The 27,714-nt window shown below is 42.7% G+C and overlaps 1 protein-coding gene across 3 annotated transcripts in view; it reads right to left on the bottom strand.

Annotated features, from left to right (window-relative positions):
* PRXL2A (peroxiredoxin like 2A) overlaps positions 1 to 27,714 on the bottom strand; it is a 156,103-nt gene that overhangs the window by 7,967 nt on the left and 120,422 nt on the right. For all 3 annotated transcript variants that reach the window (XM_069240646.1, XM_069240647.1, XM_069240645.1), the window contains exons 4-5: positions 17,616 to 17,756; positions 14,938 to 15,102 (exon numbers count right to left, since the gene is read on the bottom strand). In XM_069240646.1, the coding sequence (XP_069096747.1) occupies positions 14,938 to 15,102; positions 17,616 to 17,756 (306 nt within the window). The remainder of the gene's footprint in view (positions 1 to 14,937; positions 15,103 to 17,615; positions 17,757 to 27,714) is intronic.

The raw sequence follows: 27,714 nt of genomic DNA, 5'->3' as shown, positions 1-27,714 counted from the left end.
GGTAGTCATGGGATACCCTTTGACGGTAATGGTACCACATTCTGTTGAGATTTTACTGACAAGGCCGAAAACGCAATACTTGACGGGTGCAAGACTGACAAGGTATGAGACGAGTATATTGGGTGCTCCAAATTTAACATTAAAGAGATGTACAGTGATGAATCCAGCGACATTGCTTCCAAGCGATACTGTTGAAATGTAAAAAGAAGACGACGTTGAGCACGATTGTCTTGAGGTAACTGAACTGTGTACAAAACCGAGACCTGATATTAGAGACACGTGTTTAGAGGAAAATGACCAAATTGTTTTTGTTGATGGTTCGTGTCTCGGAGATGGAACAGGCACACTGAGAGCAGGATATGCTGTGTGCACAATTACAGGCACGTTAGAAGCTTCCTGGCTTCCAGGAGTATACTCTGCACAGGTGGCAGAATTAGTAGCTCTTACTAGAGCATGCTATGTTTCTGCAAGATTAAGAGTCACAATCTATACTGACAGTCAATTTAGATTTGGAATTGTTCATGATTTTGGCCAATTATGGTTGCAGCGGGGTTTTATGACCTCTACTGGAACACCAGTGAGAAATGGCGACCGAATAAAAGAGTTGTTGTACGCAATACAGTTACCTGAAGAAATTGCTGTGGTAAAATGCAGCGCACACCAAAATATGCTGGATTACATTTCATTGGGAAATGGATATGCAGATCAAGTCGCAAGGTTTTGTGCATTGAACTGTATATCATTTAAGGACAAGTGGGAATTAATGCCTGAAGAAGAGAACAATTGTACAAGTTTTGCCCTAAAGGTGATTTATACTCTAGAAGAATTAAAAACATTGAAGGAAAATACAGGCAAGGAAGAGAAAAGGCTCTGGATTAAATTAAAATGTATACAAAGATCTGATGAGATTTGGGTTTCTGAGGAGGGTCAGATAGTGTTGCCAAACAGTTTGTTGACTCAAATGGACAGGTATTATCATGGCCAAGCACATATTGGAAGAGATGCCATGGTTAGACTTTTTAAGGTTCATTGGTTTAATCCGAAATTCAGACAAGCAGCGGAGGCAGTATGTCATCGATGTGTAATCTGTCAGCAACTAAATGTGGGGAAAGGGACAGTGGTGAATTTGAGCTACATTGGAAGAGCACGAGGACCATTCAGCAGAATGCAGTTGGATTTCATTGAGATGCCTGCATGTGGTGGATTGAAGTACGTGTTGGTGATTGTGTGCATGTTTAGTCATTGAATTAAAGCATACACCACATGAAGAAATGACAGTCTCACAGTAGCAAAGCTGTTGCTTAGAGAGTTAATACCATGGTTCAGGTTTCCAATCTCTTTAGAATCAGATAGAGGAACTCACTTCAATAACGAAGTGATAAAACTCTTATGTGCAGCATTAAACATTGAGCAGAAGTTGCATTGCAGCTATCGCCCTGAAGCATCAGGACCAGTGGAACAAATGAATGGTACACTGAAGTCAAGAATTGCCAAGATGTGTGCCGCAACTAATCTAAATTGGACAGATGCCTTGCCTTTGGTATTGATGTCAATGCGAAATATTCCTGACATAAAGACAGGACTGTCGCCCCATGAGATCCTCATGGGCAGAGCAATGAGATTGCCAGCCATTCCAACCTATGCATTTATAAATATTACAGATGATATGGTGTTGGACTACTGCAAAGGTCTGGCTGATGTGGTTCGCTCTTTCTCTCAGTAGGTGCAGGCTGTTACCCTGCCACCCATCCATGACCCAGGTCACAATCTGACAGCTGGAGATTGGGTCGTCATCTAAAAGCACGTTCGAAAGACCTGTTTAGAACCGCGTTGGAAAGGTCCAAACCAGGTGGTGCTAACAACTAAGACAGCTCTAAAGTGTGCAGGCCTGCCAAACTGGATACATGCAAGCCATACAAAGAGAGTGGTGAGCCCGCAAGAGCATGAAGAGGTGTTGTTGAGAGCACCAACAACAGCGAAGCAAGTGACTGTAAATGAGCCAGAAGAAGAACAAGCTGATCCTGAGGTTGATCCTGAGCTTGTGTAAGACGGATCAATCACGCCTGTAAGAGACGAGAGTGAAGAGTTATACGAGGGTGAGCAAGACTCTAACCCCATGGATACAGCAGGAGAACCGGTCACAGAAGGGGTTCTCTCAGAAGCAGACGGTGCTGAAAGGCAATCAGAGCAAGTGCCAGATCAAGAGGGAGAAAGAGTTGAGACGGATCAAAGACAAAGTGATCCAAATCCTCCGGAACCCGTTGCAGGTCCATCAAGAGAAAACACCATAGAAAGAGAAAAAGAGAAGAGTCCAATCCGGAGGAGAATATTGAGTGAAGGAACGAGAAAAGGAAATAATTGGCCTGAGTTGCGAATTAGAAAAAAGGAGGAGTTGGTAATAAATGAACCATTAGAGGAAGAAGTGGATACTACGAGAAAGGAGGAACTGAGTGAAGGAGATTTAAGTGGAGAACGAAGGTTAAAAAGAGAGTAGCAAGTCGGAGATACGCAGGTCCTGAGTGGGCATATGCTGCAACAAGTGAATGGTAAAACAAGTTTATGTCTTTTTGTTTTGATAGAGAAGTTCCAAATCCGTACTTTGATGCAACCTGAAGGCGATCGATGAACTGAGTTCTTGAGATGGTCTAGATAAATCTGAAAAGAGACTGTGAGATGAGATTGGAAAAGACATTGATAACCTGATATGACAATTGAAAACCCGGATGTGACAAGCTGCTAATGAATTTTGACAAAGGAGAAAAGGGGTACCTACGTGTGAAATTTAACTGTGAAAAGAAAAAAAAAAAATAATAATATATTTTTCTTCATTTTTGATTTATCTAAGAGTTGATACTACTTTCTTATTCTTTACAGATCATGGCTGAGTTAAATAACCGCATTAGAGATATTAGGTATTGTAGGTATTTAAGTGTTGGAGTGGCAATTATGTGTGGAATAATGTTTATAATAATGATTGTGGGAATGTCTGTTCATGAAATGAAGGAGGCTACTATTGCCTCTGTTCCTGAAACTACTGTCCTAACAGCCTTAGAGAGGCTTAAGCTAGACGAAAAATACTTGCATGACTATAGTAATGCACAAGGAGAGCTTTCTTCTAGTGTATTCTATTGGTTGTTGACTGAGTATGTTGAGACGATGGATGCGAGGAATTGTCTTGTGTGTACGCAAATTCCTTCCTCTGTGGGAGAAGGGGTTACGTATCATAGCCTGCCGCTAACTTATGGCATACCTTGTAGTTTGCTACTAACCAGATTTTATAATCAAGAGTATATCCAGTATTTTTATTCCAACTATGACCTCGTGTTTTCTTTTGTGCCTATTATTAGATATTTGAGTAAAATAGCCAAGGAGCATGATATAGTCTTAGTTAGAGGTTTCTTTGAAACAACATTGACGTTTGGTACTGCGTACGCCCATAGAAATAATTTAACCTGCTTACTAACCCCATTAGAAAAGAGCTTTATAGGGCATACTGATCATAGAAGGAAGGCATTGAAGGAGAAGTTAGAGAAAGGATTGGAGAAAAGGACTTATAGAAATGATTATGCTTACACCGCTATTAAAACACAGGGAAAATTAGCTTTAGACGCATTACATGTAGGGAAGCTTTGTATATATAGGCCGAAATCATGCATTGACACTCTATTTGTGGGAACGAGTGAATGTAGGTATGTGTTTTTGTTTCCGAGTAAGCTGACTTTTATGCTGAATGGTCAGGACCCTGCAATTCCTGGAATCTACTATATTTGTGGACTTAATGCTTATTACTGTCTTCCTAGAGGATGGTATGGGACATGCTATTTGGGAATAGTTTTCCCTAAAATTTATCAAATTGACGATTTAAGGACATTTCTGAAAGTGACTGAATTACATCACGAGCGACAGAGGAGGGAAACCTCTTCTGCAATTGTGGGAGACATTTTTGGGGCAGTAATTCCTTCTGTAGGAATTATTTTGAACGCAATCAAGATTCGAAAGTTGTCTACTATTGTGGATAACAAGCTGACAAACTTTACAGGGGCAATACTCCCATTAGATACTGAATTGGCTGCGGATAGAGCTAGGACACTTCAAAATAGGCTTGCGTCAGATATACTTTTAGTGAACGACGGCAGAGTCTGTAGGATGATTAGTGCTAGGCACTGTTGTTCGTATATACCCAATAGTGATAAGGAGATAAGAGACTTACTAATTTAACTAATTCAAGCAAGTATTTGAAGGAACCAGGAGTTTGGGAAATGGATTTGCTTCCGTGGGTAATTGGTATAGTCAAATTTGGAATGGGGTATTATGGAAAATTGTACAGGGACTATTAATTGTGATTGTTTCTATACTAGGATTATGGGGTACATTTAAATTATGGCAGAAAGTGAAATTAAAGCAATCTAAGAATAATCAGAGGAGGGAAGAACAGCCTAGAAGAAGAATCTATAGGGAAAATTTAAGAAGTCAAAATACTTCAGAAACTGAACTGTAAAATGACGATAAGGGAATGTGTGATGACATTTTTAGTCATAAGAGGAGGGACTTTTGAAGCAACTATGCTAATTAGGAAAATAATTAATGATTTATATGTTATTACTAATAAATAGAGAAATTAATTGTAGAAAAATAATGTGCACATTTGAAAAATGTGCCCTCTGGGTATGATCACCATATGTTCTTAAACGACTGAAATTGTACGCAATAATTAAAATATGAGAAAATTGTAATATGTCATAATTTGATGTAAACCTATTTTTTACATTAATTTATAGTACTAAATTAGCTGAACTAAAAGCCTTGTTCCACTGGGCCTCACACACTCAAAACATGGAAAAACTGAACACCTTGCAAAGGACTGGAAAATGCTGTATAAAACCTTGACCCATTCGAAGTTCAAATTACTTAGCTAGAATTTTCTGCAATGTACCGGCGGACAGGAGATGTTGAAGACTATTTGCTACAATTATGTGTAGAGCAGGCTAAACGTACTTTCCCAGGACTTGAACAATAGAGGCACTGACTGAAGAGCCATATGCAACAATTTTGATACCTGATGAGCCGGATGATGAGGGCATCGCATGAAGAACCAATCCACATCTTGTGACTTGGAATGTATGAAAATTAGTAGATTTGGTAAACAAAAACTATAGGTTAAAGTCATATCTGCGGACTGACTGACCAATTAGCAATTAGAGGGATGGACTGGGAGACCCTAATAAAAAGTCATGACAAGGGGCGAGAGATAAGAGTTGCGGGAAGAAAATTGATGACGTCAGGAGATGCTGTCCGAGGTGCTGATATTGGGTTCATACTGTGAGCCTGATTCGTAGCTGACTAATTGATGACCTGAAGACAAAGACTGATCTGTTGCTGATCCATCCTGGATAGATAGCTATAAAAATGTGAATGACAATTTTATGCCTTTTCTCCTAGGTACCAACTGCGCTGATTATAGATATCCTCATCTAGGTAGATTTTTTCCAAAATAATGTTTTCTCTAAATTGTTTTCGCATGAAGACCCACATGCTGATGCTAATCTTGGTTAGGTAGGCTGTTAAAGGGTGACATTGACAGAGACAATTGACTGACAAACTTAATTGCTGAACTTCACTATCAGTGCTAATATAGTGGCGTATGTAATTACCTTTATGCATATGTTTTCTTAAGTGATGATGTTTTATTAATGAATTAATAAATTGAATAAGGTTCTAATTAACAGATGATTTACAATTGTAAGCAATAGGGAAATAAAAATTGTTAACTCTTTAACGAGTTGTGGTAATTCATGAGTAGATAGGTTTGAAGCTGATTAACTAAAATTGTTTCATGATTATTGATGTTGTTTATTGTTCAATGGTCACTGCATTACTAGGATACCCCATGCGATTCAAAGGGTTCATCGACCTATACCCGTCCCCTTGTAAGTTTACTTACTAAGGACCAGGCGCGCAAGCAGTTTACTCCCCCTTGACAATTTTCTTGATTTTACATTAATTCACATTTAACAGGTTCTGGTACAATCAAACTCATATCACATCTGTGGATTGAACAACAAGCATTGGTAATGACAATTTCTTCGCACAGTGTAAACTCATTTCATGAAGCTTCACCTACACATAAAACTAGTACCTCGTAGGAAGTGTCAGTGAGGACTTCACTAACAGAAAGGAAAGGCAAATGCCAAGAGAAAGCTGCAGCACTGCACCGTTCCCAGAATCAACAGGCACAACAGAAACAACAGCAGTACACACTTCCTCACACATACAGAACAGGTACAGAATGAGCAGCTATAATACAACATTCGTTCACAAATAAGATATTGATTACTTGGCACTGTTCAACAGTTTCATGCTGTGTATTATTCAGCTATTCAGTGGTTCAATTTGGAATAGTATCTTGTATTTTAAACCTTATTATTTTGGGCATCAACCATAGGTGGATTTATCATTATGCCATTAACTGTAAGCCCATAATGTTTCATCAAGTGACCACCATTATTGGATTCTTTACTTCTCCATTTTCTACACCAACTCTTCTCCCTTGCTGGCTAGGTGGACCAACCACAGGCAAACTTGGGGAACATCAAGCTTGACCCCATTGTTACAGATGAGAAACCCATTTCTTTTGCAGTATGATTTCTCTATGGATAAGAGGCTGAAGAGTGCGTAGTGTCAAATAAATGAGCCTCTGAGGGAGAACAGTCTTGAGAACTTCCAACATGTGAAAGCTTGAACACTGCACATTCTCTGCAGTAGCAATATGTCAAGCAACGGTTCTCTTTATTGCTGGATGATGCCCTGTGCCACCTCCAAGTTTAATTGCCATTCATTACACACCAAGCAATGTCAACTGAGTTTGTTCCCCCTGGCACTTAAAGATCCTTCGAAGTGTCTTGCAGTTAGGGAGAGGCATAGGCTGATCAGCTACTTCCAAAGACGTGGATCTTCTTGGCACAGGACCAACGACCCCATTTCAATCTTTTTGCAGTAGTACCGCAAGGCAGTCATGTTCATTGTGAGAACGTGAACTGATTCCTCCTTGGTAGTCTTGAGGAATGCCTTCAGCTCCAAGTGAATCACCTGTAACTCCAATAAGTTGATGAGGAGACAGAAATTTGAGCCAGGGTGAGCATTCTGAACCCGTCCTTCCCAAGGAAGAAGTTCAACAGAGAAGTTTAGGATGGGACAAAGCTTTGTCTTTTTTCATCACATTGGCAAGTAGCTCTCCGGGAGATGTTGTGGTTTCGGTGTCATATCTAGGGGATGTGACAAGAAGGGTAGTGAATAACCGTGTTCTACAATTGTGAGCGCTCAGTGATCTTACGTGATACTCCTATACCTGGGGAGGTAAAAGGTGATGCAACCTCCCACCGGCCTTTGTGTGCACCGAGGGTAACCTAAGATGGTTTAAGGCAGTTGTGGGGTGTGGAGGGTTGCTGGGTTCGTGGTTTGGGTAGACAGTTGCCCCAGGGTGCCTGGGCGCTGTCGACCTGCTCCCCAGCCTCTACCTCAAAAGGATTAGAAATCCTGTTGATGTCGTGGTTTAGGCATATCCTATCTATGCCTCTGTTGGTATCCCCTCCCAAAGCCCCGGAAACTGCGAACCTGTTGAGGGAAATGCTGAACAGGTGGAGCAAGCCCAAGAGAGCATGCAGTGGCTTTCTGGTTCTTGAAATGTTCAACAGTCTAGTGTACCTTGTCTCCGAAGAGGGATGTCACTCGAGAATCTGGTGGACAAGATCCAAGCATGGGGCCTAAGCACCATGCTAGTCCCAAATGTTCTACTCAGGTTGTTGGTACTATCAAGACCCGACCTGCTGGGAGTACCTTGATGCATCTTGGATGAGGCATTGGAGATTCTGGGAATAAGGGCAAAATGTCTACCACCATGTCCCATACCAAGTGGAAATATCTCTCCTCAGGAGACAGATTGTACTGACAGACTTGAGAGCAAGCAAGCAGAGGAGAACATCTGCTTAGTGACTATACATTTCGACTTGTGATCTTATGGGGTAGTCTGAAATGCATTCTCCAACCTGGATGGGCCTTCTTCAACTTCCATTCATGCTCCAAGGCAGTGTTTAGCTTTACGGATGGACTTTGGTTCAATCTGGAGCACTTAGTGCACAACACTGAATCTTGTCTGAAACCCAGACTCCAGAGACCGACCTTGTGTGAATCCACCACTGATATCTGTTTGTGGCACTATTTTCACTGCCTGAATCCTGTTGCTTTAGGAGGGGACATGTCCCTTGCACACAGGATACATTTTAACAGTAATTTCTGATATCTGTTAAACTCAAGAGAGCGAGCTCCAAGTCACAAAATGTGGAAGAAAAGGAAAAGACGTCAGCACGTGGAGGTGAGGCAAATACAGTGGCCACAACATTACAACCAGGGTGGAAAGGAACCAACCATCACACAAGGAAGTTGCTATGAAAATATTCCAGATCCAGTATGGTGCGTGGGGAAATTCACCATAAATGTATTTATGTATAGGCTCCGGAGGCAGGTATGGTGAAAACTGCTAGAACCGATTATAATTCCACTTTTGTGCTGGATTTAATTTGAACTTTTTAGCTCCTACGTGAAATTGTATAAAAATGGTGTAGAAAATCTGTATTTTAGCACGTTTGGCTGGTGAATGTATTTTTAATAAAGCACAGATTAGTCTGCATTTCAGTAAATAGTCCAGGTATTGTATTATGACTTTATACTATTAACCCTAAAACTATTTCTTGAGTACAAGTTAATAAAACGTTCCCATTTAGATTCACAATGTTTTCAAGACAGGCTTTTTTGTTTCCTTTTTAAAACCCAGATATATTTTGGGTAACTGTAAGTGCTGAAGTTTTAACAACCCAGGAGTCAAAATGCTAACTTCAAATGTTTTAGATGTGGTAATGTCAGCAAATCTTTGGAAACTGATAGTTTTAGTACTTTTCCACTGAACAGATTCATTAAGTGAACTATGTTTAGCCTGACCACTGTGGGACAATTAGAACTACTGTATTTTCATGGTAGATGCTGAAACGTGTTCATTCTCCCTGTATTGGCAGAATTGGGGAAAAGTCTATGCAAACATTATGTACCAACTAATCAACAGTGTATTTCCTAAAGACTGAAAGTGCTGATGTCTGGATGCAATGTCTTCCTCCAGCACGTTTTTTTGCAAGAAATCGGCGCTTGGAACACCCCCCCCCCCTCAAATGTGCGTGACTAAGGATTGTTTCCATTTCCAATGGGGAGATTAAGGTTAGCCTTTTCCATCAGCCTAGCTGTCTTCTTGTGTACTCGGGCTGTGTGAATGATTTCTCCTCATGGTACATGATGGACTTCTAGTATAATGCGCTCTACTATTGCTCAAGGCCAGATCTTTTGAACTAATTCTGATAACAGGTTGGAGAGATGTCCTCCTCGTTTATTTGTGTAGAACAAGACTGTTGTATTTGTACCTGTCATTTTGCAACACCCCACTATGAATCTGGCTTTGAAATGCTTTTAATGCCAAAAACGTAACCATTCTAGACAACTGATATGTTTTACTGCATTTTTCGGAGACCAGTGACCTCTGATGCTTAACTGATTGTGATGTGGTCTCCACTCTACCTGTGATGCATCTCATGCGATTGTGACCCTGGGGACTAGATGCTTGAAATGCCTTATCCTTCAATTACTATGGAGATTCCACTGATTAAATTCCTTGCTTAATTTTGATAAAACAACTCTGAGTCCTCCCAGTGCCCTTTAACATGACACCATTGGCTATTTAACAACTCCTGAACCGGGCTCACGTGAAGACGAGCATTAGGATGAGGAGGATACAAGATGACATTACTCTCAACAACTTCAACAATATTCTCACCATCAGAGAATGAAACATCTGTCAAAGGAGAATTTGGTTCGTGATGCTAATGCTGCCTTCTGTGTTGGTTTTGCGTGCACCATTTCTATATTCCCATCTGCTTTTGAGAAAGTTTTCATTTAGTCCGGGCTTCTTGACATTGCATAACAGTACCTCCCTCCAACACTCAATTGTCTGGGTAAGGGTATACATGAAAAAGCTTTTAATATCGGGTATGCTGTCACCCACCAGTAATTTTGTAATATCTGTTGGAGTTTATTCTGTCCCATACGACTTGCACCACCCACTGCCCCTATCAGCCCCACTAAATGCCAGTGCCACTGTTAATTACTGACCACCACACTCCAACACATGTGACAGACTCTTACAGGTCACACAATGCTGTAAGAATGGCTTGGATGAGGTAAAATTTTCATTTTATTGCATACTGAATTTTCAAACACTCTGTGTCTCTGCTCAAAATACTACTTTTACCTCTCTGGTCATAAAAAAAAGTGCCACAATGCAGTGGAATATCAGAAATAAATACTGGTCGTGAGAAATAAGTACCCGTGCTGAGCACTGGCAAACACTAGCACAAATTAATTAATCTTAAATCCTGTCTGGGGATTGAAAAAGGACACGAGTATACTCCCTTGCATCTCTCATGCCTGGACACTTCTTCCATTGTATCTTTTGGAAGCAGATTCTTTACCTTCTCTAGATCAAAATTAATGTGATCTACCATCTAATTTTATTTCTCAATATGATTGAGGGAGGATTTTTTTTTTTTATAAATTGAATACAATATCCAAATACTGCTAAGTCTATAACCCATTTTGCTGTTATAAAGGACTCCTATTTTGAGAGTTAGTCTTTTATTCTGCTTTCTACAAGTATTTTGTGTTGTGGAGGGGCGGGAGATGCTTGCCTCATGTTGTAGGGACTCTGGCACTGTCCGCTCCCTCTGTCTTTAGCAGAAAAGATTATTTTGTGTAACGATTTGGTGTCACTGTCCGAAATACTGAAAAGTAGACTGCTGTGGTGTTGCAAATGGTGGCCTCATGTGCCACTCTTATACCAGGGCACACCTACTTTGAACTCACTTCTATCTTGTACAGAATCCACTGCTCTACATGTCTCATTCAACTTTTGTATCCTCTCCAGAGTCTCATGCACTGGTGGCCTAAATAGATGCTCTCCTATAAAAGAGGATGATATTAAATTAGGGGTCTTGAACAGGTCGATCACGAGCAGTAGGTCGAAAGGCTACCAATTAGTAGCTCACATATGATAACTGCCTATCAGTAGGTTTGAGAATATACATCTGCCCACTTGATAAGGTAGCTATTTAAAACAATGTGTCAGTTTCTGTGAGGACTCAAAAGCCGATAGTGCAGAATGATACAGCCTACCATCTTCGGAAAAATTATTTCTTTACTTCTTTTTCTCCTTTCCTATTTGCCTCTTCTTCCTTCTATATTTTTACTTTCTCTGATATTTTCCTTTCTCGATTTCTTTTATTCCCTCTTGCTTTTCGACTTTCTCCTTTTTTATTTCTTTCTCTCTTTTCGCACTTTCTTTCCGCTTTTTCGTTGTGCATTCTTATTAAATTTCTTTCTTTTTTCTTTTGTTTACTCTTGCTATGTTTATCTACTTTTTCATTTTTCTCATGTCTACCTTTGCTTTTCCCCTTTTCCACCATTTTCCCCTTCCTTCTTTCTTTATTCATTCTTTCCCCTTTATTGAGAATGTGCTTTAAAAATCAATATGCCACCACCACACCAAATGAACACTTTATCGCATACATAAAATAATGCAAGCACTTCATTGGAAAAGCAAAAATATGTGATGGATTCCAGTACTTTTTGATGTCATCACTTTTTTAACTATCTGACTCCAATAGTTTTGCACCTGTAGCTCTAAAGCGCTTAATGTGAAATTCAACTCCACAATGAAGTTAACTTGCCAAGGCTACACATCAAACTCTGGGAGGGGTCAAGGCACGGGTGTCATAATCTTGCTCGCCTCCACAAATGTTTTGTCTTTCTATCATAAACCTGCAACACATACTGTGATTTCAAAGAGTATGTGTTTGCATTCTTTAACAGCCAGGAATATCTTCTTTATAAGGGCAAGAGAAAGCATTTCTATGGGAGTAACCACAAATGTAACTGAAGTATAAGTAACTCCCAGTCAGCGATTGTGCTGAAAAACATTTAAATCAATGATAGCCCACATTAGACCCTTTCTGAGTTCCTATTTTAGGATAGCATATAACAAACTAATGTAAGTACTTTAAGCACTCCTGTGTTTGCATCCACTCATTTGAGGGAGGGGGTTCGGTTGGGGGGGAGAGAGTGTTTGCTAGACAAGGAGGTGCTACTGAGGAAGAAGCCTTTGCACAAAAAGTGCCTCTTGCATGATCTGCTGCTTTTACAAAGCACACAAGAGGTTGCCCACTTCTCAAGATTTGTAAGGTCACTGACCATAACCATGATTCCTAGGGTCTACAGAAAATGCACTGCTTTGTATCTATTAAAGAGGTATACGAAAAGCCTGCTATTTTCTTTAGATCAATTGAGGAAGAATACCCAACTGGACTTAGAATGGAATATGAGCTACTTTAATTCATTCCAAAAAAAGTTCCGAACCGAAGCATGTATGAGGCTTGAGGGTCTTTCGGCCCTTATGGCCCTGATGGCTGGTTCTGTTGAAGTCAGAGGACCGATGGGGATTGACTCCTTTATCCGAATCCCTCTTCCAGTCCGAAGCCTTCCCTCAAAGATGAGAGGAGCCCGCAGGCAGCGAGGCTCCGAAACAGTGCTTAATTTGTAAAGAAAAAGGTGCTGGTGCCCAAAGCCCTCCTCTTAAACTCGCGGCTGCTGCAGCTAAATGTGTGAGCACCGAATACTGAGGAAACGTAATCCTGAAGCGGTCTATGGCCTCTTCTATCCATTTACAGCCACTCCTTGCCCCTTCAGCTCACACCAGCAGCTTTCTGCTTTCTCCCTTTGTGACGCTTATTCGTCTTTCCCTTCCTCCGTCTTTCCAATATGTGTCTTTTGCTCGCAGCAAATGCTTGAGACAGAAGAATAAGCCCCGGCCCTCAAAAATAAGTGCCCATTGCTCAGCACTGCTCCGAAAGCGGCAGAGTTTTGTGCAAAGGGCTAGAGACCAGTCTCCCGGCGCATGCTTGTTTTTGTCTTCATAACAGAATACGTAATATGTTGCAAACAATCTGCTCAAGTTATCCCGCTGGACCTTCCCATAACTACAACCTCACTCATAAACTCGAAGCATAGAATCACCTGATTATACGGGGAAACACAAATGAGAAACAGGTGGCTCGGGGTTTACTGAAGAAAGATTTGAGCGAGGAGCTGCTTGACGCACCACGGAGGTATTGCAGTGCCTAACGGTGGCCATGCGCTACTGAAAGGGCCCGTTGTCCTTTGTCGAAATATGGCTTAAAGACATGGTCTGTCTGTAATGAAAAAACCTAAACTTACTCGACACATTTCCCAATTACAGGATGCCCTGAAGACAAATCTCCAAGCACAGGGGGAAATGCATTAGCAGAGACACAATAATAATTACAAATAAGATTAGGCAGGCAACCGAAACTGCAAAACATTCTGGTGGGAAGATGTAGCAAGTAGCACACTGTGAAATGGATAACTCGAACAAAAGCGAGAACGGGATTATGCAATGTAATTAATAACTGACATTGTGGGACATGGCCAGTAAGTATATGTCAAATTCCTGGTGAATAACTTGTAGTAAGATTGTGGACTCAATTAATGCAATGGTCAAACTGTTACTTATTATGTATATTGTGACATTAAAAAAAAAAACGTTTGTACAAATCCTGCGACAAGGACATGCAAAAAAAAACGTAGGTGCCCCGAACAGTACAAAACACAGCTAGTTTAAAAAGCTTAAGTCTCTTTTTACCATCTATTCTTTGTAAAGAATCTTGTTGTTTATTTGGTTTAGCTCCACTGTATAAATTGTCAAAATAAAAAATAAATCAATGTAACTGTGCACTTTCGCAGCGTTAAACGTTTAGTTTCTGCTGGTTATGGACAATGCGGACATCTTAAAGCATAGAAAGCCAAACACTGTAGAAGTCACATGGGACAGATATCAGTTGACCACTGCACCAAAAATGGTCTTCTCACTTCCAACATGGAGTCTCTACAAGAGGCAGTGCATTCTGGGAGGAATGGTAGAAAGCTGTCAGCTTACTTCCACCGAATGCGTGTCAATTCCTTTTACAGCTGTCTGCTAACTGAGGAATGATAAGAAGGCTGCCGGAAGTCAACCGTTCTTGAGGATGGGGCTACTGCCTTTGAACATTTATGGGAACCATTGACTTCCACTGTCTGCTGCACTAACTAAATACAAATGAAACACACATGGCTTGAAACCATGATACCAGTGCAGTGTGTCCAAAGATGTGCAAAGAATGCCATCAGCCTTGACAGGGCATAGCACACCCGAGTTTCACACTAAGAGTCAGGGACCAACTAGAATAAAGGTTGGGTATACTGTGGTCTCAATATTAGGCACTGGGTATACTGTGGTCTCAATATTAGACCACAGGAAGATGGTGGATAAATTCCTGATTGTTAAACTGGGTCTGTGACTCTTGGTTACCATGGAGAGATGAAAGGACAGATCACTAGGACATGGGCGCTGTACAAAAAACACTTCACCTTTTTATTTCTTGTTTCCTTCAAACAAAGCACTTGAAAACTTGAAAGTTATCTACCCACAGGTGAAAATGGTTTCTCAATGCTCTGGGCATGGAGAATTTACTTCTCACAAGGGGGGGGGAAACTAGGTAACCCAAAACATACAGAAATATACAAAAATATTGTTTTCTTATGCGGAGAACACATGTCCTGTTACACTCCCCAATGTGAAAAGGTGTCAATAATGTAGAGGAAAGGGCTTTTTGGACATCGGTGTACCTTAATATGGAATCATTTACTATAGCGAATGGATAGATTTTGCAGAACATATTTCAATACATGACATACCATTTTCATTACGGAAGGAGGACAATTATGAACCAGTACCTGCTTTCCGCTGCCAATAACAAAGACTCCTCCAAGGATAAAGCCTTCTCCATCTAAATTGCCTGAGTACCCATTCTTCCACGCCCGGTGGAAGTTTTTCAACACACTCAGGCGAACAAAGCCTGAAAAGGCCATTTTGCGCATGAAAGGGCCGTAGAAACTTTTCTAGAGAGGGAACAAAAATAGAAGATTCAATAAACATAAGTGGATCCAACCCATTTTAGCAATATCACTGCATTAGCTTTAAAATGTATGCACTGGGTATCAGAACGGTAGAGGAAGAGACTACTGTCTGTTAGAATCAAACCTATTTTCCTATGCTCTATTTTACTCATAATTAGAGCTCTTGCATTATGGTATTTGTACTAACCTTCTTATCACTTCCGATCTGCTTCCTCTACCCTTTAGGGGCGAAATCAACTATATTTGGAGTTTCAATACCCAGAGTTCATCTTCAGCATCTAAAGAATACCACACTACTACCATACCTCAGTGGGAGAGATATGTTAGATGTTTCCATGTAACCTGTAACATATTGTACAGGAAGTCCCACGTTCCATGATGGCAGGTGATTTGTATCCTGGGAAGCCATTTTTTCCTACAGGATGCGCAGGAGGCGTTTGGGTTAGGCCCGGGTCATTTTTTACAATATGCCAAATTGGAGAGTGTAGTAAAGGAGGTGCGGTGTGACTTTCCGGCTGCACAGCGGGGATCAGAGATGCTAGGGGTACTGCTCTGCTGGGGAGTGAGGAGACACCTGATCACACTGTTCTACAAGGCGCTTAAGGCAGATATGATCCCGAAGCCCTGTGTGGTGCATAGCACCTGGGAGCAAGGTTTAGTGAGCCTGCTCTCTGACGCTGATTGGACTAGAGCATCAGAACTGGTACATACTGTTTCATGTAATAATAGATTTAAGTTGATACATTTCAACTTTTTATACTGTACCTATGTGATCCCGTATAAATTGATCAAAATGGACCCTACTAGGGGAGGTAAACATAAATGCTGCGGAGAGGAGGGTGCCAACTTCTTACATCTGGCATGGTCATGTGATGGGGTACAACGATATTGAAAGGAAGTGGCCCTCAAAATTGAGGAGGTTACTGGTCTGGAAACAGGAGCCTGCTTGTTGGGAGCGGTGGGCAGGCCTGGGGGGTGGAAGATTCCTTATAAGCTCGAGCTAATTGCCCTCTAGCTGGCCAAACGTAGCGTGGCCGTGGGTTGGTGGGGCCCTAGGCGACCAGTGGTCGATCGCTGGCTCAGATATCTCCAAGAGTGAGGAGCAGCAGAGGAACTGCGCTTGCGCCTAGCATGCACTGACGATGGGGCGGCTGCAGAAATACTGCGATGGGGTCAACTGCTCAACCGTTTTAATGATGATGCAGATTCAGACGCAGACACCAGTACAGATATGGATGGCTGACCTACCTGGCTGTTCTGTATGTTTTATGTACTGACCGAGTGTGTCAACAATAGACCCCATTTATTCTGATTGGGCAAGCAGACGGGGACCCTGTTCGGAACCTAGACATATGGGGTGTTCTCTTACTTAATAGTTGCCCTGAGGTGTGTATTGTATTACCTACCTGTGGATGCCTGTGCCTCTCTCCTTACAGAAAAAAACTGTCTTGGTGATCTTGTATCTCCTGCGCTGCACTGTTTGTAATTCGACTTAAATGAAAAATGAATAAGTAAGTTCTTTAAAAAAAAAGCGGTGCAGAACCCACTCAAGAAAAGCTTTGCCAATCTGCATTTGAACTCGAAGTTAAAGACGTAAAGCAGTAGCTTTAGACCAGTGCCTTTTTTGGAATAAGTTAAAACCAAAGATAATCTCTATGAAGGATGGATGCCATGGCGCACTACAGCAAATTCCACTTCGCTCAACCATCAACTTGATATGCAAGTTAACAGGATCTCAGCGAAATGTGCACTTAAAATTCTGCACAGATCATCATGATTAATGCAAAGTGGTGTATTCAAGGGAAAAATAAAGTAAATGTTCTCTATGTACATCGCTTCCAACCGATTAGGCACAGGCTTATTTTATGATCAAGTCTGTGCAGGCATCCTAAGATTGACAGAAATCTCATCCACACTGGTGGTCACATGACATCATTATGGGCTCTGTCTCCAAAGAAGCCTTTTGAGCTAGGTGGATTTCTTACTCGGACAGTGGTAAAGAATGGCCATTTATAGAGACGTAAAATTGTGCAGAGTCGAAACAACACAATTTACTGCATGTTCATGAGCTAGATACTACATAGTTTCGGGATTGTTGTTGGATTTTATCCAGTGGCCATTTTGTGCTCCCATCCCTAGGGGGTAGCAATGCAAGCTTCTTCTCAGCATACACTTGTGTTGCTGTTTACAGTGACAGGAAAAATCTATTCAGCAGAGGTTGGATGTAGGGGCTTAGCTTCATTAGCACAGGAACATGCTGAGACATTGGGACTCGTGGCGCAAGAGGCACATCACTCCAATGTTGGCTGTATTTCACTTCCCAACCGAGAGGAATCCCATTTTCTGTGCTTGCCTTAGGACGGATAGCGCTTTTCCTGAATCACTAACTTGAAAACCCTCTACCCATCTGAGAAAGGTGTCTATAGGTGAGGAGCAGAGGTTATATGTAACAAAAGCACATAAACAGAAAATAAGACCGTCAGAGATGAACACACTTTTTCATCGAGGTAGACTTCCCCCTTGAAATACTTCCTGAAGTCTGTGACTTCGGTCCCAATATTCTCTTTCACAACAGCATAGAGAGGGACGCCGAGCTGGTCCAGCCGGGGCTTGACAGAGGACAGCTCAGCAGCCTCCTGCAAATAAAAGGACATTCTTTATTAATCATATTTAACGCCCCCTTAAACGTGGGAAGAGTCTTAGAAACATTCAAACACGCTTATTTTGTGCCAGTGGAGGTTTATTAAACACAAATAATTTCTGAAGACAACTTTCTGTACAGTTCTCAAGTTTCTTCACAGCCAGGGTGCCCGTTTCAAAGAAAGCTATGTTTAATATGTGCCTGCTGGGGGTGGGCACCGGCTCTTAATATTTACAGACTGGGGCTTATTATTCATCCTCAGACTTTGACCCAGAGCAACGGAGAGCAAGGCAGAACAAGGAGAAAGGAGGCTAAAGACACACACATAGGAAAACAGTGATAAAATGAAAAAGCAGGGATGAAAAAGAACCTCGACATAGAGATAAAGAAACAGGAGACACAGGGTGGCGGATGAAAAAGGCATGAGGTAGAACAAGACTGGACTGCCTCGGTATGCAGTAACGCCTCAATTAGGCACCACCGGGGGCCAGCTAAAAAATAAATAAAAAAAAACTATGCAACCTCTTTTTTTCACTACATAAAAAAACTGACAAAATCGACATGTACAATGAGTAGACACCTAGGTCCTAAACCCAAAATGGCAGCGCAATAAAAAACAACTGAAGGTGTTTAAAAAGGACCTCTAGAGGAGCACACTTTTCAGGATAGCCTTCAGGTCCTAGTTAATATGGGGACACGCCGACACAAGGGGATTGACGGGTCCCTTCTTTAAAAAGGCAAACCACAATCACTGGGCTGACTATCAGTCACAGTGAGAGTCAGCAAAAACAGAAATGCACATACACTCAGAAAACCCATCCAACAATATAGTCAACTCTCCAGGCTTAAACTGTCAATGCGTGGAACACCAATAATGAAATTCAGACCTCTTCAAGCTGCATAATACAGATAACAGTATATTGTGTCATACAGTACCTGCTTCCCACAAGTCACCAAGACCAGCTGGCTTCCAGGTGCTATGAAGTGACCATGAGGAAAGACACTACCACTCTGCAACACTCTCACGTACATATGGACTAATGCATTGGTTCCCAACTTGTGGGCCGGGGACCCCTGGGGGTCCGCGAAACCTCGTCAGGGGGCCCTCGGCAGCTTAAAAAATGTAATAATATTAGGTCCCAGCTATCAGTATTGACTCAGTGGGGGTCCCCCGGTTCTAATAATGATTCAGTGGGGGTCCCCGGGCTCCAGTATTGATAAAATGGGGGTCCACAGAAGTGAAAAGGTTGGGAACCACTGGACTAATGGACAAGTTACTTACCTTCTGTGATGCCTTACCTGGTAGAGAGACTTACCAGCTGCAAATGGTTTTATCTTAGAATCATCCTCAGACGCATGACTGGATCCGGAATTGTTTTGTGAGCAGTACCCTCGCACACTGACAGGTGGCATCATTCAGCTCCGCATGGCATAGTCTGCACCAGAAGTGACATGCGCAAAGCCTATGTACGCGCCACCCCAGCGTATTGACGTCCGTTTCTATTCACAATGTTCCACGCTAGAAGCACACAGTCACGAAGAACACTAAACACTGGTGTGGCAAAACTAGGGCCCTGAAAGGGTACCAGCCATGTCCCTAGAAATCCGTTTGCAGAGCAGAAAGGATGATGAGTGGGTCGGTAGGGAATCTGCGGCTAGCTAGTGTCTCTACAATATAAGGGGTTACCAAAGGTAAGTAACTTAGTTATCGGATAGAGATTTCTAGCAGCAGATTCCTTACATTAGAATACATATCCAAGCAGTATCGCCTCGATAGTCGGATTTGCGGTCCAATTTCACACAAGGAAATCCTGCAGCACTGAACTGGCAAAATGCCCATCCCGATGGACCTGCCTGTCCAGGCAATAGTGCTTCATAAACATGTGCAAGGAAGCCCACATTGCTGCATGGCAGATATACAGGACCGGAAATCTGCCGACTAATGCAGTGGTCGCAGCTTTCACTCTGGTGCAGTGAATACACAAGCCCTCAGGGGGTTGCTTCTTATACAACATACATCAGATCTTGATACAGAGCACTATCCATCTGGAGATGGTCCGATTCTTCACAGCCCGTACTTTCTTCTCTCGGACATACCCCATGACGAGATGGTCGTCCACCTGGAACTCTCGTGTTCAATAAAGGTAGAAGGACAACGCTCTTTTTGGGTCTGGATGGTGAAGTCGCTCTTCTCCTTTAGAGGGATGTGGCGAAGCATTGAAAGTAGGCAAGGTGATGGATTAGCCTACGTGAAAGGGAGTGACCACTTTTGGTAGAAAGGAAGCTCTAAAACGAAGCACCAGTTTGTCTGGGTAGGTGTTCAGGTAGGGAGTCTTGGATGACAAAGCCTGAAGCTCACTGACCCTTCAGGCAGATGTCATAGCCACAACAAAGACCGTCCTGATGGTAAGGAGCCTTAGTTGATAACTGTGCAAGGTTCCAAAGGAAGCACACATAAGAAAAGTAAGGTCCCACTGGGGCATAATGGAAAGGGAAGGTGGAAACAAATGTTGCAAACCTTTCAAGAACCCATTTATAATAGGGGATTTAACGAGGGATGGGTGATCAGGCAACCACAGAAATAGCAGAGAGATCGCCCTTTTGAGTGCCCAGAGCAGAGCCCTGCTGGGCAACAGAAAGGATGAAAAGGAGAACATAAGATAGGGGGGCAGAAAGGGGATCAAAGTGTCTTTCTGTATACCAAGCTACAAATTGTCCCCAATGGCAGGTGCATACCATCTTGGTGGAGGGATACCTGGATGCCAAGATAACTTTACATACTTCGGGAGAAAGTTCGAAAGTTGTCAACTGTTAGCCGCTCAATCTCCACACAAGAAGGTGAAGAGTTGACAGGTTCAGGTGGAGGACCTTTCCCTGCTGTTGTAACATAAGATCCTCGCTAAGGGGCAGTCTGATCGGAGGATTGATGGCCATGAACAACAGCTTGGGATATCAAACTCTCCATACCCATTCTAGAGCCACAAGGATGACTTATGCCCAGTTGTTCCTGATCTTCCTGAGAGTGGTAAGGGTGAAAAAGCGTACAGGAGGCCTGAGCTCCACACTAGATGAGAAGCATCTCAGAGCGAGACACTTGTGAAATTCCAGCATGAAGATCTGCTGACATTTTGTGTTCTCAGCAGTGTCGAACAGATCTAACCAAGGCTCTCTCCACTGCTGAAAGAAACCTTGCACCACCTCCGGATGGAGAAGCCATTCGTTATCTGTGAGGCATCTTCTGCCGAGTTCATCCGCTGTGGCGCTCAGAGAGCCAGCCAGATGTTGAACCAGCAGGGACATGCCCTGAAGTTTCAGGCATATCCACAGACCGTAGGCTTCTTGACAAAGGGTCCATGACTCCAACCCTCCCTGCTTGCTACATTACCACATGGCGGTTATGTTGTCCGTGAACACCTGCATTAGCCATCTCCTGATGGAGGGTATAAAGGCTTAATAGAGTATCTCTAAACCCTACAGTAAACAATGATACCATTGGTATTACCATCTTGTCTGTGGTTGTCCCTATTCAGAAAAGATTTCCTTCTTTTTTTAGTGACCCTTATCCACTCTACTAGTGGCATGATTTGTCATTGGGTTCATCCTAGCTCTTAAAAGCCAGTTTAGGCTCAATCGACTTGCAGGAGCTCTTATGAAGATCCTACTGGCGGTATAAAAATACCTTACTGTTCACAAAGGTGTCCCTTTATTCAGAGTGACAGTAGGTATGATTAAAAACAAATCGCAATAAGGGTTAATCTAGGTTATTATGGTCTTATTACCCATCCTAATATGTCAACATGTTTCCGCCCTTGCAAATGCCATTAAAGTCCCAGGCTTTCAACAGGATGTATATCTCTGGTGTGGCCCCGGGTAGTTGAAAAAGCTCATTCATTGTATTGGGGAACATGCTTAATATACTAAAAATGCATGCAGGCGTTCTATTTTCACTCCCCTGTAGGTAGTATGAAACACAGATGTGGTCCTACAATAAAAAAAAAGAGTGGGACAACAAACAAAGATAAACAGTGAGTCATTTGCTAATCCCCTCTCTCAAGCACCTCCATGGTACTTCTCATGATACTCAGTACCAGTTAGGAATCCACAAAGCATTCTTTGAACAAGAGAAACACATGAGGGAATGTGTTAAAACATGTATTGGATGGTACACATCATATAAGTGAATCACACAAGCAACATAAATATGTAATAAACATTACAATTATATAAACAAGATGGTGATAGGAGCCGCAATCTCACACAAAACTCACACGTCTCGGGTAACCACTCAGCTTCTCCTGGGGAGTAGGGGAGTGTGTCCCTGTAGTCACACACTAAGAGAAAGAGGTGGTAAGTCAGGTGTAAACAAATGGGTAATTTGTGCTATAAAAAGGTGCAATGGCGGCATTTTTGCTGACAATCTCCAAGTCACAGTAATGGTGCACCGTTGTGGTGGCCACTCCACTACTTACATCGTCAAGGGGACCACGCTGCGTATTTCACTTAACTGGTTCTCTCACCCCAGGCATGTGCCGCTTATTTGCAGTGTCAAGCGTCTGGACAGGGGTGCTTTTATCTGGCATCTTGAAGACCAGTGTCCGATGTTGGGGCCCATGCATAGTGTGCATCATACATGCTGACATGGTCATCACTGGCTAATCTAGGGCCTCCTCAATTACTCCCAATATGGCCATCGATGAACACTGGTGCGTCGACCACCATCTCGCCAGTTGGTGTCTCATTTCAGGCCCACGCCCCTTGGTGATTGCGTGCTGATGCGGCCTCCATTACCCGACCACTTTCAATGAAACCACTTTGCTTATTGAGTTGGTCATGTCTAATCCACACTGAATTGTGATTTTAGGTGCATCCCTCCCATAGGCAACAGCCTTGGAGTGTACATCCAGGGCTTTTCTGGGACCACTGGCAGCACCAGTGCAATCGTATCCCACAGAGTGTGGGATTAATGGCCCAAATGACTGCGACACAAGCAGGATGCAGGAGACAATGAGTCCCAGCAGTCTCAGGGTCAGTCTTACGACATCCAGGATAGAGGCTGAAACATCTGTATCAGGGCCTGAATATCCTGGACTCGTCATTCGGGAGGATAAGCTTGAAACTGCACCGTGTCCAGAACATCTCTGATGAAAGGGAGCATCTGAGAGGTCACGATGAAAGGGAACCCCACCAAATGCACAAGGTCTGCCATAGTCTGGAGTTGGGAGATGACAGCCTGGGTCCGAGCCCATCTTCAACAGTTAGACATCGAGATAGGGGGAGGACTGTCACCCCTGATTTCTGAAGATGAGGCTGCAACCACCGCCATCACCTTGGTGAAATCCTGAGGGGGTGTTGGTAAGGCTAAAGACCAGGATGGTGAACTGAAAGTCCTTGTGGCCCACCGTGAACTGCAGGTAATGCATGTGGGCAGGAAGGATAGGAATATGAAAGTATGTGTCCTGCAAGTCCAATACGACCATCCAGTCTCCTGGGTCAAGGGCAGACAGGACCTGAGCTAGCTTGAGACGTTTGAAATTCTCCTTCTTGAGGAAGAAATTGGGAGGGCATAGGTCTAGGATAGGATGAAGGCTGTCTTCCTTTTTGGGCTCCAGAAAGTAGCAGGAATAGCAATTATGACCTACTTCTGGTGACAGCAGCCTCTCTATGGTTCTCTTAGCCAAGAGAGATGTCACTTCCTGGCGGAGAAGGGATAGGTGATCCTCTGTCAGCCTGTCACAAGTTGGTGGAATGGGGTAGTTACAAAGGGGGGAAGTAGCCCCTTCGAATGATCTGAAAAACCTACCGATCAGAAGTTATGGACCGCCAGTGGGCAGGTGATGGTGAATCAGGCTGTCCCCGGGGTGCCCATGATGGTAAAACATCAGATTAGGAAGGTTTACAGGTTGTGGCAGGGGTGGTGGCCTGATCTGACTGCTGGTTGCCCAACCCATGGTGTCTGTGGGTACTGCGTACTGGGCCACACCGAAGCTGGGAAGCATCTGTGGGCCCATGAACGTGGGGTTGTAGACAGACCTGGAAGCCCCTTCCATGGCCACGAAAGGCGGATTGGGGTGTGCGAGGGGCCATGGAAATGCTCTCTTTAAAGGGCACAAGCACTGACTCCGCTGTGTCTCCGAAGAGATGGAAGCCATCAAAAGGCATGTCAGTAAGAGACGCTGGGACATCACTAAAAAGTCAGTCGTCCTCAACCAGACGTGGATTCATAAGGCCACTTTCGATGAAATCGCCCTGCTTATTGAGTCGGTTGTGTCTAGTCCTCACTGAATTGTGAACATAGGTAAATCCCTCCCATCGGCAACAGCCTGGGAGAGTACAGCCTGGGCTTCTTCTGGGACCACTGGCAGCACCAGCGCAATTGTATCTCACAGAGTGTGGGATTAATGTCCAAAATGTACGCAGTGTTCACCACCCGCAGACCCAGGCTGGTGTAAGAAAACATCTTCTTCCCTAGGTGTCCAGCCTCTTGGATTCCCGATCTGGTGGTGTTGTTGGGAATGCGCCAGGATTTACGTAGGAAGTGGGGGCTTGGAGCACCAAGCATTCTGGGTGGGAGGTTGTGAGAGGAAGTTTGGGTCTCCAGGAGCAGGGCACTAGAGGCAGACTATTGTCCTGTTTACATGACCCCCTCTGCTGGATGAGGTCCCAAGCAGGACGTCAGTAAGTGCCTCATTAAAAAGGAGAAGCAGTTCTGATGGGGACACTCACAGCTGAAGAACTTCTGTCAAAATATTTGACTTGACTGCCACCAGGGTAGGCCTAGGTCCAGGATTTTGGCCGCTCTACTTACCACCTCTGTTAAGGACACTACCTCCCCTCAGTGGTCACAGTAGGGGAAAAACGCATGACAGTATCTGGAGAAATGTCCAGTTTACTTGCCTCAACCAAATCTTCACACCCGTCAATAGAATTATAAGGATGGTATTCTTCAGGGTCCAGTGACCCCTCCCATTTCTCCCTGAGTCCCAGCCAGGAGTGATCTCTAGCCACAAGGAGCTTGAGAGATCACTCCCTCAAGGCCTTCGGGTTCATGCAGTGGCAATCGGCGCAGGCCTTCGGGTCGTGGTTGCACTCGAGGCACCAGAGGCATACAGGGTGTGGGCCCGTCACTGCTATCGGTGGCAGGCACTGCATGGCTTGAAGCTGGACTTCGACAAAAGTCGGAAAAAAACTTGTAAAAAAATTACTAAGGGGTAGCTCATCCCAGACCTGCACTGACTGGAACAGGAAAGAAAAGAACTGACGTCAGCGTGCTGGGGTGGCACCTATGTAGACAACATGCACATCACTTCTGGTGCAATCGCCGTCACCACACGGAGTCAAACAACACCACCTACTGGCGTGCAGGAATACTGCTCACGAAAAAGTTCCCAATGCAGTCTCACGCGTGGGGATAATTCTATGGTAAGGAATCTGCGGCTAGAAGTCTCTATCCTCTAATCGTATATATATAGCTTATTACCAGAATCCTTCATCTTTGTACCAATGTAAATACTAAATGCTACAATTGTTCACCACACTGATATTCATTTTATTGATCAAAGGTAAATTAATGTAGGGCCTAGTCAAAACGCCAAACTTCCAAGCAGTGACAAGCAACTTCTGTTCTATTCACGGAAGCACTGGCATTAACATACAGGCTAATCTGTATGTCCGACAGAAGTAAACAGGAGTAGTCTTGCCCTCACATGATGTATATAGAACAATTTACTGAACGAGGGATTTAACAATATTTCTAACGTTAATAGCTACAAATTAACAGATCGAGCAAAGTCTGCCATCTAGCGGTTTGAACAGAAATGTTCACTCTTTGTTTATCCAAGTATTGGCTCGGATTATGTGTAAACCTGCATTTATGTAGCAAAGGAGTACCAGATTATGCATCACGGTTGACTAAATTACGTGACGCACAGTGTGCATCACATTCGGTGGCAGCTTTCTTCGCTATTTCGCAATTTTAACACGAGTTGAAGAAAAGGGACCCAAAATCATATAAAAATACAAAGGTTTCGTAAGAAAGAAAAGCTTACACATTTGACCAGATCATGTTGAAGAATGTACTCAATATTAAATAACGATTATGTCTTGGATGGAAACATAAGAAATATTAAATTAAGACCGACCGCTGTATCGTTAAGTGCAAAATAGTTTATGTAAAATTTTAGAAGGCTGCACCCCGCAGGAACCCAGCTACATGTCCACACTTCGGTGGTAAAAGGTGTGTCTTCTATTTTGCTATCCAAGTTAGGTAGGTGTACAACGAATCTTCAATTTTAGGACACTCCTTTGCCGATTTTATGGGCTGTCAGAAATGCCTTTTTCCATCAAGAAACAGAGCTTCTGAACAGTCGTGTATAGTGTTACTGTCTCACTCGGAGGCACTGTAAAACGAAGGATATCTTACTTTAAAAAAAATAAGTAAAGTGTTTGAGATGTTTATGTACTTCGTTGAGAATAGTGTCTGCCGTGTAACAAGATTTTCAATAAGTACCGAAAACATTTTTGCAAATAGGAAAGAACCATTCTTTTTACCCTGTGTGAATTACTTATAAACCTGTAAGGATTTTTGTCATGCTGCAGACAAACACCATAATTTTGCACATACTCTCGTAATTCCAGTGGCCTTCTGATGGGAGCAGGCAAATTAAATTCTTAATCAAGGTGGCTATGTAGGCGAATCTTAGCTGAGAATAAAGTAACTACGACTCGCGGGATATGTTTTATTACAGTGATCAGCCAGTACTAGTTTAAGGCAAGAGGCTTTGCAGACCTATTCAAATAGGAGATTGATTTTTGGTATTTAATGGACTAAACCAGAACGTAAAATTCCACCTGTTAACATCTCTTACGCCTCGACAATATTAGTTACAAAAAAGTTTTGTGCAAATCGATTTCTTCATGAAAATTCTTACCAAGGAGCAGTGATAAAAAAATAATTACTTTTTCATGCAACTCTTGCTGTTATTTTGCAATATAATCGTGGTATCAATAAAAGGGCAACGAAGAATCGACTCGTAACTCATTACCACTCCTGCCACACGCATACAACTCCACTCTATACGGTCAACAAAAAATTCCCCCACATGTATTTTCACTATTAAACAAACTACACAAAAAGGACAACTTATAAAAAGTCATGACACACGTGTTCACTATTTATCCAATGGTCCAAACTTGTAAACAACGACTACTTTAAGTTTTAACAATTTCATCAAAAACAACCCCACTTAAAAACAGACTAATTCAGTTTAAATTCCAAACAGTTTCAGTCATTTGTCTTTTTCCCTCACAACTGTGTACATTTCGATCCGTCAAAAGAGTCCTGGTTGGGGAAGATTTTAAGACACTTCATTAGCTATCACGTTCCACCAAAAGTATGCAAGTCCAACTCCACATATTACAAGACATGTTAAAAAAACACTCCACAAACACCGATCACAATACAGATACACCATGTTGCTGTAAGTTAACGTGCTCACAACAGCACTCACCACTAGGAAACAATGAAGTAAAAATGAAACATAACCCATTAGATAGAACACATACACGCACTGGAAGAGATGTACCATATACACTGATGACAAAAGCACGAACCACTTAGAAACGAAACAACATCAAACATATCACTGACACGCCATACAGCTGGGTATCACTGTGTTCACAAGAGCATATGAGCTACCCAATACACTACACACTGAGCAACACAACACATTAACCAGAACTTCCTTCACCACACCCAACACAGCAAAATCAAGACAATAGGCGGATATCGTGTCTCGCATAGGTGCCAGGGCCCTTATCAGCAGGTCACTGCAGCTTGCACCGCCCACTGTCCCTTCCAGGGCTGTCAATGACAATCCCAACAAAACTACTAACCTCACACTCCTATAAGTGTGACAATTCAGACTTTTTCATATACATTAAACATTACTTATACC

This window comes from Pleurodeles waltl, chromosome 6 (genome assembly GCF_031143425.1).
Source record: "Pleurodeles waltl isolate 20211129_DDA chromosome 6, aPleWal1.hap1.20221129, whole genome shotgun sequence".
NCBI lineage: Eukaryota > Metazoa > Chordata > Amphibia > Caudata > Salamandridae > Pleurodeles > Pleurodeles waltl.
This window is presented reverse-complemented; position numbering and strand designations above follow the sequence as displayed.